The sequence below is a fragment of the Alligator mississippiensis genome, chromosome 4, assembly GCF_030867095.1.
Source record: "Alligator mississippiensis isolate rAllMis1 chromosome 4, rAllMis1, whole genome shotgun sequence".
Lineage (NCBI taxonomy): Eukaryota > Metazoa > Chordata > Crocodylia > Alligatoridae > Alligator > Alligator mississippiensis.
In genome coordinates, this window is record NC_081827.1 from 23,421,763 (window position 1) to 23,435,428 (window position 13,666).

The window sequence follows — 13,666 nt, forward strand, 5'->3', positions numbered from 1 at the left end:
GCGTTATAGTGCCCTCCCTGCCACCACCACCATAGGAGGTAGAATAATATAATGTTTCATTTTTGCTTCATTTTCCTCCAAACTGCTGCACCTTTAGATTTTCATATCCTAACACTGATCCAAGGTCATTGTCAAGCAAAATATCCTTCTTCCTCCCTATTCTCTGTTATTTAAAAATCAGCTTTCCATCCTCCTCTCCAGTTCCTGATGAAATTTCTATTATTGAGACTTTTCTGTTCCATGGGACAGGGGGGAAAGGACACCCTTTCAGATCATCTTTCTCTGCCTTTGCACACAGGCGTATGGAAAGGAGAAACCATGAATTAATGACTGGCAAGGAAGATTTTGGCAGAGTGGACAGGATCAGGATTTTTCGTCATGATTAGTTGTGAAATTTGTAGCAGACAGCAACAAACCTGGGTCAGTAAAACATCTACAAGGGGCAAATCTGTACATAAGGCCTGAAACAACTGTAAGAGTGAGAGAGAGCAAGAGCAAGCATAAGAGAGAGAGAGAGAGAGAGAGAGAGAGAGAGAGAGAGAGAGAGAGAGAGAGAGAGAGAGCGCGCATGCACACAAGAGCACACCTGTTGGTGTGTTACATTAAAGAAAAATAAAAAAACTCTTGAAGAGCAATTTTTTTCAGAATACCCTCAGCTGCACATGGTTTATTCCAGACATCACTACAAAGATTTTAAGTGTTCTTCCTCCTGCAAAATTGAGGTAGTAATGGTGTATTTTAGCCCTGTGTAATTTTTCATGCATTTCTTTTTAATAAAATAGTGCCTAGATCTCAGTGATATGCCTGTAAAAGAAAAAAAAAAATATTGAAAAGGTAAAGAAGAGAAAACATTAGGGAAACAAGGAAAGAAAATAAGTGAATACCCTGAAGGTCGAACTTGCACTTAAGCCCCAAGTACCATAACATGAGTTTTATTTGAAAAACTTTTTTGCAAATTCATAAATTAGATAGAGACTGGTTTAGGTTTAAATTAAATATCAGGAAAAACTTCTTAATTGTAGAACAGATTGACAACAAAATAAACTGCCTAAGAAGTTCTGGACCCTCCTTTAATAGAGTTTTTTTAAGAAGCTGAATAGGTATTTATCTGAGATGATTTAGGAATAGTTTGAGACATAATGTGGCAGTGCTGCACCCTGGGCAGCAGTTGCATACAGCTCCCCCACTAAGGCTATGTATACACATTCAAATAATCCGCCTTTCCCAGGTTTGTGCGAGAGAAAAACTGACCTGTACAGAAGTTCAGACAGAAAAACAAAGACTGCCAGTGTGGATGCTGGGGCTGCCTAGAGCATGCAGCCCAAACAGCTTTTCAGGCTTGTTTGTTTGTTTTTTAAGTCAATGTAGGCAGGGATTAGCAGGGAAGGTGGGGGTGGGGTCTGTGCTGTGCACATAAGAGTCCTCCAGCTTCTCCCAGCCCCGTGCTGTGCTGTGCTGTGCTGGAGCCCAGCTAAAGCTGGGCAGGGCATATGCTTGTATGCTTCCCTGCACCCAAATGCTTCGATTCAGGCAGAGAACAAGCCAGAAGCAGAACATACCCCCAAGTCTAAATACAGGCAGTAAAAAAGCCCTAGGCTGAATCAGTTCAATCTTTGCAGGTTAGTCTAAGCTGCATAGATTGAACTGATAAGCAAGTGAACAGGCATTCACTTTTGATCCTAGAAATCCAGTCACATGCCTGCAGTGGCCAAGGCCAGAAGCTGGGGGGCACTAGGGCACACCTCCCAGCTCGGCTGGAGCAGACAGCTTGGGCTAAGGCTAGCCCACCCACCCTGCGAGAAGGAGCTTGCAGGGGAGGTTCAAAGCATCCTGGGATGCTGGAGGCTATGAGTTAACTCTGCATCTGGAGGGGATCTGGAACAGAAGTTCAATAAACTGATTTAGCCTAAATCAGCTAAGGCTGATACTACATCCATCCAGGTTTATCTTAAATTGTTTTTGGCCACTATGAAAGCTGTTTATGTGCACTGAACTTCTGTTGCATTACAGATTTGAACCAGTTTCTGATCACTTATATTGGGCTAGGAACAGAAATTACACGTAAACCAAGTGCTTCAGCACAGTGCTTTTCCAGCCCAAAGCATTCAGGGGGCTTCTGCTCCCTGCCTGGCTAGGACTGATGCATGCTCTCCCTCACCCTGTGGGAGAGAGAAAAAGCAACAGTAAAGCCACTGGCTGTCTGTACACAAGTTCCGTCTCCTTAGAGAGATTCTCTGGGGAGACGCTTCACTCAGGTTGTTTCCACATTATTTTTATCCCAGAGTGGCCACTTTTACTCCAGGAGAAAAATTAGGAACTGCCACACACTCTTGGTTTCCCCAGGAAAAAACAAGGACTCTCCCTGGAGAAACTGAACATTGTCCAAGTCCTAAGTCAATGACCAGGGCTTCTGTGACTTCTGCCGTGGTGCGCCCCCCCCCCGCCGCCTCTTAGCTATGCTAATATAAATAGCATCTGTGTGAGGAGTTGGAATAGATGATCCTTGAGGTCCCTTCCAACCTCATGACTCTATCCAAAGTGCTATGGCACAAATATAAATACAATTTGACAAACTATTACTAGTTATATAAAACTGTTTCCAAAAGCAATGAAGCACACTTACTTTGTGATGACTATGATTGTTGTATGCATTTCTGATGGTTCCTGTGCTCCAGCCTGCCTCATCTGGCCTAATCTCTTCACAGTGAGGCTCATGTGTTTGTGTGCCATCTTCACTGCTTTTGCCTGTCTTTTTCCCATCAAGGGAGACATAGCCATTATCAGTCTCTGTTGATTTATCTATTGAGCTCTTTGTTTTCTTTGATCTAAATTTAAAATAAAAGTGCATAAAATCACTGTATTCCTGGTAAAGGAAATACTCCTTTTAAACATCTAACTTTCTGCCATCCACATTTTTATTTTACTGTTGAGATGGATTAAAACTAGTACTTAAATCAAGCAACTGATGCAGTTGTGTTTTTAACTCTTTTACCATTTCATGATCTTAACAAGTAATATCAAAATACCAAATAAAACTAAAAAACCCAAATGCATTAAAGAATAAAGTTCTACAGACTACTAAAAGAGGCATGGACCCAGAAAAAAAAAACAAAACCTTTATTTTACATCCCAATCCCTTAGTTTAAAAACTAAGCTTTTAACACCTACTTACTAACAATGAATGGAATGAATTCCCTTGTTACTATTTTACTATCAAACAGAAAATATAGTCAGCAGCAGAAACATTCTCAGCAGCTCTTTCAACTAAAACGTCCTAGTTTTTGCACTTTAGGGACAAAAAAGTGCAGAACTAAGTCATCCAAAAGTATTGTTTTTTGGTTTTAAATCCCTTTCCATTCCAAATGCATTTTATGTTTATTAGAAGATTTTCAGATGAGTAAAGCAGGTTGCTACCATTTAGTTTGGAGTGCTATGCCTCCTCCAAAGAGGCAATATCTGTTTATCATATTCAGTAATTATGCTTAAGATCTCCTCTTGCAAAGTCTGAAAGAATTGCCTAAGCAAAGAATAGATAGCCTATACCAAATTACAATTCCTTGAGAGAAAGCAGGAAGAATGTGGACAGGAAGAAGGAAGACAATCATAAAATGGCATACCTATGAAGTCTTCCTTGTAATTTGTTCCTCTTCTTCCATCTTACATACCAACAGTTTTGACTAATCAACAGATGAAGCAATCAGCAGAATTTTAAAAGATGGGCATACCTACAGTGCACTTTATATGACTGCATCTCCAAATTAAGATGCTGCCAGAGATATGAAGTCCAGGTGATTGCGGAAGTAAATGTAGGGCTGCATGAAGCTTCCGTCACTGATTTGATTCGGCGGAGATTTGGCAGCCAAATCTCCGAATCCAAATCAAATCAGGAGACCCTTTAATTTCTCCAAATCGAATCAGAACCCTCCAAATCATTTCGGAGAGATCTGATGATTCGGACACAGACACAGCTTTAAATGTTTTTTCTACATACCTCAAGGTACATACCTCAGCTCATGAATGCTGAGATGCTGGGGCAGATAGATCATCCCACAGAAGTGCAGGGAGATCCCCAGCGCACTTGGCAGTGGACCCAGAAGTAGGCCAGATGCACTTCTGGTTCACCTCCAGGTCCACCATGGAGCACACGGGTGACCCTCCACACCCCAGCTCAGAGACTGGTGCCTCCTGGGTCTGGCGGTAGGGGACACCCGGCCCCCCCACCCCTCCACAGCCAATTGCCAAGCCAGGGTGGTATGCCACCGAGCACACAGCTGGCCCCCCCCTATACTCCTGTAGGATGCTCCAACTGCCCCACCATCTTATCGTTCACAAGCCGCACCTGGTACCTCGAGGTATGTAGAAAAAACATTTAAAGCTGTGTCTATGGCCAAATCGCTGATTCTCTGAATCAGCCTCAAATCTTCAGATTCAGATTCGACCAAAGAAAATCAGGACAGTGATCCGAATCAACGAACTGAATCACTGTCCCCGGAATCGGGCTGAATCCAAATCGAATACGGCCCACTTCGCACACCACTAAGTAAATGTGTGAAAGAAGTAGTAGGTGACCATCTTACCAACTGAAGAGACAGATTATAGTAGATCTTCATTTTGCTGTCAGCCTGCCAGGTCTTGCATAGGAAATCTTTACCCAGTGAATAATAAAGAGTACTGTGCTGGCTTGCCCTTGTTATAGCCATTTGAATCCAATAAGCAGCTGCTGCTTACATTTCTGCATCTTAAGAACTGGGTGTGAACATGTTAAAACCAAAATATCCACATTGGGCTACATCCTATTCCACTTATTAAATATTTGAGCGCGATTTAGATGACAAAGTGTGATCCTATTCCATCTTGTTCAAATCCCTGACAATGTTTAACCCAGCTACTTTTGTAATGGGCCATCATCTTAGCTTTAAGGCTAAAGCATAACAAGTGGTGAGGAGGAGGAAGACCTACCCATTTTTGTGTTAATGGTTCTTCAGGAATAGGATCACATAGAGCCTTTCATGCCAAAGAACTGTATACATGCCTAAGAGGTGAAACAGAATCTAACCTTTTGGATCGAGACCCTGCAGCTTTCTTCTGAATAGAGGGCTTGGGATATGTAGTAGGTAAAACAACAAGCTATTCTTTGCAGGAGCCCCTATAAATATCACTAATGAGAAACACACCATGATGTAGCTTGGACCATTGCATCTCCCAATAATGGGAATGTGAGAAGGCTTGAAGGACTCCAGTTATTGGTTAACTTTCATTTAAACAACATGGAAATGTTAAATACATTGTGGGGACCAGGGAAAAGAGAAGACTTATCTGAGGAGAAGGAGGAGAAGTTGTAATGAAGAAATAAAGGAACTCAACTGTCATGCCCTTTGGAGCTAAAACACTACTTAAAAACATTCTCATAAGTTCAAACAAAGGATCCATAAAGCACATTCAAAACCAACAATCCTAAAACAATCAGTTGATTATTTTGGGGTGCGAAGAAAAGAGCATATCACTTCAGATGCAACTGGGACCCTGTAACATGCAACCCAGTCCAGGCTGAGTTACTGCAGAATTTATTGAAATAGAAACATAGAGAGTACATATTTATTTTCTTCACAAGGCTCAAGAGGTGTTGAAGGAAGTAGAAACAAATAGCACTCTCCTCATTCTTCCCTAAGAGAATAAAAACTAAATGAATCCTCTATAAACTGCAGAACAGATAACTAGATCTCCTCCTCTATGGGCATGCATACTGAAATGACACCCCAGCCTAATAGGCTCACAGTCATGCTTGTCTAGTTGGGACTCAGCAGGGATTCATGAATGAAGCAGTGGATGAAGAACCATCCTTCCAGGGGGAAAAAATTGTCACTGAGGGAAGAAACTTTGCAGGGGTAACATTTAATTGAACCCTGGGTGCCAGATACATACAAGATGCAGATGGCCAAAAAGCAGAAGGTACCTTACTGGGAGAGTAGAATTGTGGAAAATTAAAGTTTCTATCCTTTGAGAAACCAGTAGAGATAAAAATGGCAAAACAGTCTCCTGAAATGGGAGCAACTAAGACTTCTTTCAGTATGACAGATACTCATGACTCTTACTCATGATCAGTATTTTTGTTTCTTTCTACATCCACAGTCTAGCTAAGGACTCAAGCCACAACTACTCAGAATAAGTTATCCAAGTAGTGGCCAGGTAGTTCTCCTGGTGCACACTGCCTGTGAGGACAGTAAGTATCTTGATACAAAATGAATGAAAATAAGTCATAAGTAATTTGAAGAAAATAATGCCTTGGGTAAAATGGAGATCAGGTTGTCTATCTTTCAAGTCCTCCAAACAAGGGAAACACAATTTTGTAATACGGCTTAGTAGGACATGTAAGTTTCTGTAGTAAGTCTCACTGGAAAGATCTGCTGCATGAGAATATGAAGATCTAGAATTAGATCAAAACCTTCATATGCTAACATGCTAAAGAGTAGAATCCCCATCCCTTCCTTACATATAGGATTTGGGCAGGAAAAGGACTCAAGGAGAAAAAAACAAGCAGTTTGCTGAAGGAAATCTTTGCATTCTGTTCCTGAACAGTTCACTACCTTGGACTTTCAAGTCAGGCAATAGCTTACAAACTCAAAGAAACAACAAGGCAATCACGTAGCTCCAACTTTGAGCACAGTTATGACTACAGTGAAAAAGGATCAACAACTTTGAGAAGGGTAAATAGAAGACTCACATTTCTTCCCTCTCAAAGTTGATGAGAGAGGAAGAGCTGCCACTAGAGAAACCAGACCAAAATTAGAATGGCAAAGCCAGTCAGTGTTCGAGGTGTTCTTCAATTCTTCTGTTCAAATCTTCCTCAAACAGTGTCAAATGTCTGAGGGTTGTTAACACATTTAGTCTTTACTCTTCCCTACTACTTGAATCCAGTTCTTCAACTAGCTATGCCCAACATCTCAATTTAGATACTTTGATCTATCTACAAAGCTAGATTAAGCACAGTGATTCTCAACCAGGGAGCCAGTACTGTGGCATCATATTAAGGGTTCCACAACATCCTTTTAGATGGGCAAACACCTATAAATGTTTAACAAGATTAGAAATCTAGAGACTTCAAATAGGAATGCAAAACATCAAACACACTCTGATCTGTCATGGTCTTTCTGAGTTCTTTGCATCAGAAGAATTGCTACATTTACTAAAATGTAAGACAAGCCTATATAAGACAACCCCCCCAATAATTAGATTATATATATAAAAATATATACATTTGTTATTAATTTTCCAGGTATAGAATCTAATTATTGGAGGTTTGCTTTGAAATTGGCCCTCCCTCCTAGTGTTACACCAGGAAAAAAATCTGAGTGGTCAGGCAGCCCCCTTGCCCTCTGCCTCCCCCTAACTTTTTCCCCCTGCAGACCCTTCCCCCAACTCCTTACTGTCAGACTCTGCTGGAAATGAGGAGCAAATTTGTCTATATACAAATTACTACAGGTACCCACAAACTTAGGTAAAATGCATCAATTGTGGATTAACTATTTTGAAACTGCTGCAAGTTTTCGCACAGGTACTCCACAAAAAATACTTTTAAGCAGCACTTCTGTACCTACTTATCTGTAGTACAAACGATGCATGATACTGGTCCATAGCCAAAAGCCTCATCATTTACCACATAGTTCATGGGGCTGGGCCCCAGTGTCATTAGCATTTCAAGCCATGTTGACAGTTCAGCAGTTTAGTACTGCTCAGTATGGGTGCATACCACGCCCTACCAAGGATTCCCGAGCTAATTATCCCCCCACTTATGACTGGAACTGGGTGTTCTTTGTCACAAGTCCTGGGATCCTCCAAAACTTATGGGGCACCTATATACTTGCCAGATGCCTGCTCCAACATGTGCTAATTAGCATGCTCCAGCAGCCATATCATGTGCATTTAGCATCCCCATGCTTCAAAGCAATAACAGGGGCACTTTTACTAAAGCTCATTGAATGCTCACCTCCCCTCCGGAGCACATATAAAGATGCCTTGTATGCAGATGTGGTGCAGGGCAACCTGGTCCAGCTCCAGATTGTAGAGGGTGGGGCCACACTAATATGTGACAGCCTGAGGGGACAACATAGGGGTTCTGGGTGAACTATTTGGGGCTCCATTTCTTGACATTTGCCAGCCCTTTAAGGCTGATGAAGAAACAGGAATCATTGGAAATGGGAAAGAAACACACAGCTCAGCCATGAGAGTGAAGAGGACATTGAAATGTATTCAGCATAGTGGCTCACCATGACTTGACAGAGTCAGAGCTTACAGGCACTGCACACAATGGGCACTACCCACAATGGGCTCATTTAGATGGGCTTGTGGTAAGTTCCCTTGGCCTTTTGGCTAAGATCAAGCAAAACATGGGGGCACTTGAACCCCAAGGCTGCTGGGCCTGGAGCTTGTATGTAGAATGCCAGCCTGGATTGGGGAGGGGAAGGTATCTGAAACCCCCAGACCACTAGGTCTGGGAGGAGAATACTTGCCTGGTGGTAGAGCTACAGACTCAATGATTGAATTCTGCTCAAATTTTGAAAATTGACTATTGGGATTTGCCCAAACGAATCTGAAACAGATTTGGCCTTAAATCAATTTCATAGCTGGTTTTCATTACTGAGCACATGCTACATTTGGCAGTAGTTTGATAATAGACAATGTATTTAATGAGTAGGGACCTACTCTAATTGCAATTTTGCATAAATCACAAAATCTGGCATTGTCTGAGAAACGGGGCAATTCCTGTGAAAACTGAGGGGGAAAAAAAAAAAAAAAAAAAAAAAAAACTTACTGAAAATATAATGCTGGCTCCCTAGTGAAAGCCAGCAGTCCTCATGGCCTCTGCAACCCAGCCATGTAGCCCACTGTGGGGAAGGGGAGCTACTGGCACAAAGGGAAGGCCAGGATGACTGCCACCCCCCTGTCCTTCACCACCGACTGACTGAGAGGATCTGCCTGTTATGAAGCTCCACCCTTCTCCACCAATTGGCAGCAAGGGGGGGGGCATGATGGACAGCCCTCAGCCAATCAGTAGTGAAGGGTGGGGCCATATGACAAACAGACCTTGCAGCCAATCAGCAGTAGCAAGGGGTGGGGCCACTAAGCCCCCTCAGTCAGAGGTGTGGGTGGGGGGAGGGGGCCTCACCACAATAAGCTGGAGAAAAAATGGCATCCGGCTCCATGATCTGCCCACAAAATCAGCCAGCTGCCTCCTCAACTTGACTAGACCCCTATTAATGAGGTTTCCTTGTATGTGAATATAAGATGAGGGGCTTTTTTCCATCTAAGCTGATTGAGGGGAAAAAAACTTGTCTTGTAATTGAGTAAATAAGGTACTCTATTCTTTTTCCATAATCAAGAAATGAGGTAAGAACTAGCATTTTCTGAGGAGTGCCTTGAGTCTAAAAAAAGTTTAAGAACCTGTGATCTAACAGCTTTTTTTTTTTTTTTTTTTTTTTTTTTTTTTTTTTAGTGAAAGGATTTCTGCAAAACCAGACTCCCCTACATGGAACTGAGCAGGGTAAACAGGGCCCTCATTGTGTTACTCAAAGGAGAAGAAAACAGAGCAAGTGTGAAGTGAGGGGAAAATATGTATAGAGAAGAACCCTCCAAATTGGTCTTACCCAGTGCTGCTTTTCTAGGAATTTAGCATCTTAGCTTCTGAAGAACAGCTCCCACTACAATATGAACTACAGCAAGGAAAATAGCAGCAAGGAAGGTATGACTTTACTTTTTATTCTGCACTTCTTTTTTCCATGTCTTCTGTTTCTCAAGGCTCTGACTTATTTGATTTTGAAGAAGTAGCTCACCATAAAGAGAACAAAGCAGAGTAGTCACTTTTGAACGAGATGAATTTGAAATACAGCAATGTCCAATTTTATAAAACAAACTGGAATCGAATTCAGATGGGGGACATACAAAAGACTGATGATTCACTTGCCTGTTTGGGGTTCTGTTTCCAGTAAGTTTAAGAGCTCCCGGAAAGTTTTCCAGCAAAAGTTTTTTCTAGAAAGGCATTCTCCAAATTCATTTCACTTAGCAGCAGGGTTCTGTCAAAGATACATCTCCTAAAACTTCCACATGCACCCCAGTAGAAGTAGTATTTGCATTTGTTCTCAACATCTGTTCTTGCTGCATGATCTGTGACTCTTTTGTACAAAAATTACTCAGCACAAAATGGTGACAGTTGTGGGGACTGCCTAATTTGCCTCTAACTAAAAGCAATTTCTGAACACAAACAGAAACAAGGGGTATTCAATATAAATAGGTTCTGGAAGAGAAGGGAGGGGGATAGGATGGAATATACAGACACATAATATATAATGTGATAAAACATAATGGTTTTTGTTTGTTTGTTCACTTTAAAGAAAAAGGATGCATTTTTAAAAAGTTAAAACACCAAATACCCCCCCAATCCACCAGGGAGGCCTTTGTGTCCATATTACTGCTCCTCTGATTCCCAGTTTTATGTCCCTCTCGTCATACCAAAGGAACACTTAATTTGTGAGATAAGTGATTATTTATCATTTGAGATTATTTGTAAAATATATCACTGACTCAGTTATACAACACAACGAAAAAGTGGATGCCCCAAGGAATTTAAAATTAAGCTAATTGCTCTGCAGACCAGGTCAAGAAAGGCATTCTATCTATAAGGTGAAGTGTAGAAGAAAACACAGAAACAGCAACAGAGAACATAAACTAAAGGACATCACAGATGAAACTATAAAAGGGGAAAGAGTTACAAAATAGAGGACAATACCAGGTAAGTAAAAGGGAATGTAATGTGGAGTCTTTATTCTCCTTTCCCTTCTTCTGCCTTGTTCACATGCTTTACATAAGGAGAGAGAAAAGAAAAGACAGATGGATAAGAGGCTTAAAGTAACTGCTACTTTGTGTCTTCAGTACAGACAACTGTGGCTTAATCTTAGTCAGTAGTATGTACAGAATGTGCCTCCTACTTCTTGACACAGCCATAAAATGGACAGTCAAACCTACTGCGGGATAAAATAAAAGTATACGAACATAAATTGTTTCATATTTAGAATATTTAAGTAAAATATATTCTTGGATTATTATTATGAATTATATATATGATATTTCTCAAGAGAAAGAGAAAAGTATATATAACTAAGTTTAAAGCAATTAAATTGTAGTAAATTACTATGCATTGTAAAAAACTCCTTAAACAGCTGAAGACTGGTTTGTTTGCCTTCTGGTTTTTATAACAGTATTTTTGCATGTGCACAGATGTATTTTAAATTTCTAAAATCTATTGAGCCTGATGGACTCCAGTTGAACATATTATTGATGCTTCTTTGACAAAAATGTCAAAATAGCAAAATCAGTTCCTTAAAAGTTTGCTTTGGTCCTATGATATTGTGATCACTTAAATAATTGATGAAGATGAGAAAGCTGAAGAGATGGTAAGAGTGGTATGTGTGGGAAGATTATGTTATTTATGGAAAACAGCTTGTCAAGCCTTTAGAAGCAAGTAGGACAATTTGCTACTGCCATCCTGTTTTGTATATAACAGCATGAGATTCAGAAATTTTCAACTTCCAGCATTAAAAATATAAAGCACTATCAGTGACAAAATACTTACAGCAGAAGAGCCACAAAAGGCTCACACATATAATACACAAAATAATATTTTATGCATCTTTTCTTTTTCATAGGTTACAGTGGGTGAAAGAATTAATGAGAGAGTTACAATTCAGTACAAAACAATTAAGTGCTCAATTCTGATCAAGCCTATCATGAAAATAAATGTGACAATTAAAAATCTTCAAATACACAGCTATTCAGTCCCTTAAAACTTTCTTCTGTGTGCAGTGTATTAAAAACAAAGCAAGTTAAATGTTTTCTGGCAGTCAGAGTATCAAAACTTTAAACAACATATGTAATAAAATCTGAAAAAACCCAATATAATCCTTGCACACAATACATTCACGTAAAAAAGTGAACCATAAATCTAATTGTCCTGTGACTTACTAAATTAGACATGTGAAGCAGAGCTACACCAGATATATTAATATCATCTGGTTGAAGTTCACATGCCAGATGGAGCCCAAGGACCCCTCTCCACCACAACATGCTAGATCTAGTATTTGCGGCACCCATTCTGGTTAGATCCAGATGTGCATGACATATAGTGCCTATTCCAGCTGGTCCAGGCTGGATGCTGTATGCAGTGTAGGTCACAAATCTGCCAAAGTGGGAACCAGATCCAGCATCCTGGAAGCCTTTCCTCCCCCCACCCCCAAGCTGGATCCAGTGCCTGCTGTGGCTGGTCTGGGACTCTGCCATATAGAACCCATTCTAGGACCCATACAGCACATGATCCCCACTCTGCACCAGCTGGAGCAGGTGCCACGTGTGGCTTGCATCCCAGATTTGCCAGAGTAGGCATCACATGTGATGCAGTCCTGAAGGAGGGAGAAAGAGGAGGGTCCCTGACTGGCCAGAACCAGTCTGGATCATGTGGCTTTGCAGCTCTATCCAGCAGCTCACAGACCACATCTTTGACACTGCTGGGTTACAACAGCTCTTCCAGCCTTGGCTTGAAATCAACATGGGTTCATAAGCCTATGGGCTAAGTATAGAGGTTCAAAAAAAGTCAGAGACAGAATCAATTTAATCTTTGCAGGTTTTTCTAACCTGCACAGATTGAACCAATAACAAACTGTACTGGCGTTTAATGTTCTTGTGACCAAGACAGGCAAAAGCCTGCACTGGCCCAGGCCAGGAGCCTGGGGGTGCTCACACACCACTTCTTATAGTCTGCAACACTGGGAGGGCCAAAGCCAAACGGGGAGGGGGGGGATGGAGGGGGCGGGGGTGTGCATTTCTGCCCTTGCCTCTCAGAGGTAGGTGGCTGGCAAGGGGACAGAGGTGGGGTGATCCTAGCACAGCTCAAGAAACAAAAAGCCCCTGTGGCTTTCCTTCCCCTCTGCTCCACCTGCTGTGCAGACCCAGGCTAAGGGTGCCTGGGGGTCTGTTTCCCTGTCCCCCCATCCCACCAGGCTGACAAGCACAGGCAGGAACCAGGCTAGGGAGCAGAAGCTTTAGTACCTCAGTTCTGTGACAGCTGGGGGCGAGGCTAGCCCTCCTCCCCTGGAGCAGACAGCACAGCCCAGGGCTGCAAAGCATCCTGGGATGCTGGGGCACCATGAGATAACTTGAATCAGGAGGGGGATCTGCGACACAAGTTCCATAAACCAGTTTTACCTAAATCACTTAAGTCTTCTACTACATCCATTCAGGTTTATCTTAAACTGGGCTCAGCCATTTTAAAACTGGTTTATGTGAGCTGAACTTCTGCTGTGTTACAGGCTTAAACTGGTTTCCAATCACTTAAATTGGTTTGAGTGTAACTTCTGTCCCTAGCCACAAAGTTAAAACTGGTTCAGATTGGAACAAACCTGTTGTCTACAATATCTCTGCTGTAGAGATCAGGTTAGATAGGATTGGACACTTCTAAACATGTTTACAGAATTAGGATAGGCTGTCACAGGAAAAAAAATATATATATTCACCTCTTGTGGCATTTCCCCCAAAACACTATTTGAATGTGAAAAACTTTAGGAAATAGCAGATCACCCAGATAGAACATAATATACATTTTTGTTCTAACTAGAAGTTTGGA

At 41.5% G+C, this 13,666-nt stretch overlaps 1 protein-coding gene across 2 annotated transcripts in view; it reads right to left on the bottom strand.

Annotated features, from left to right (window-relative positions):
- The window catches only part of PHTF2 (putative homeodomain transcription factor 2), a 154,165-nt gene that overhangs the window by 39,929 nt on the left and 100,570 nt on the right, over nucleotides 1-13,666 (bottom strand). For both annotated transcript variants that reach the window (XM_019487502.2, XM_014606494.3), the window contains exon 8: nucleotides 2,624-2,825. In XM_019487502.2, the coding sequence (XP_019343047.1) occupies nucleotides 2,624-2,825 (202 nt within the window). The remainder of the gene's footprint in view (nucleotides 1-2,623; nucleotides 2,826-13,666) is intronic.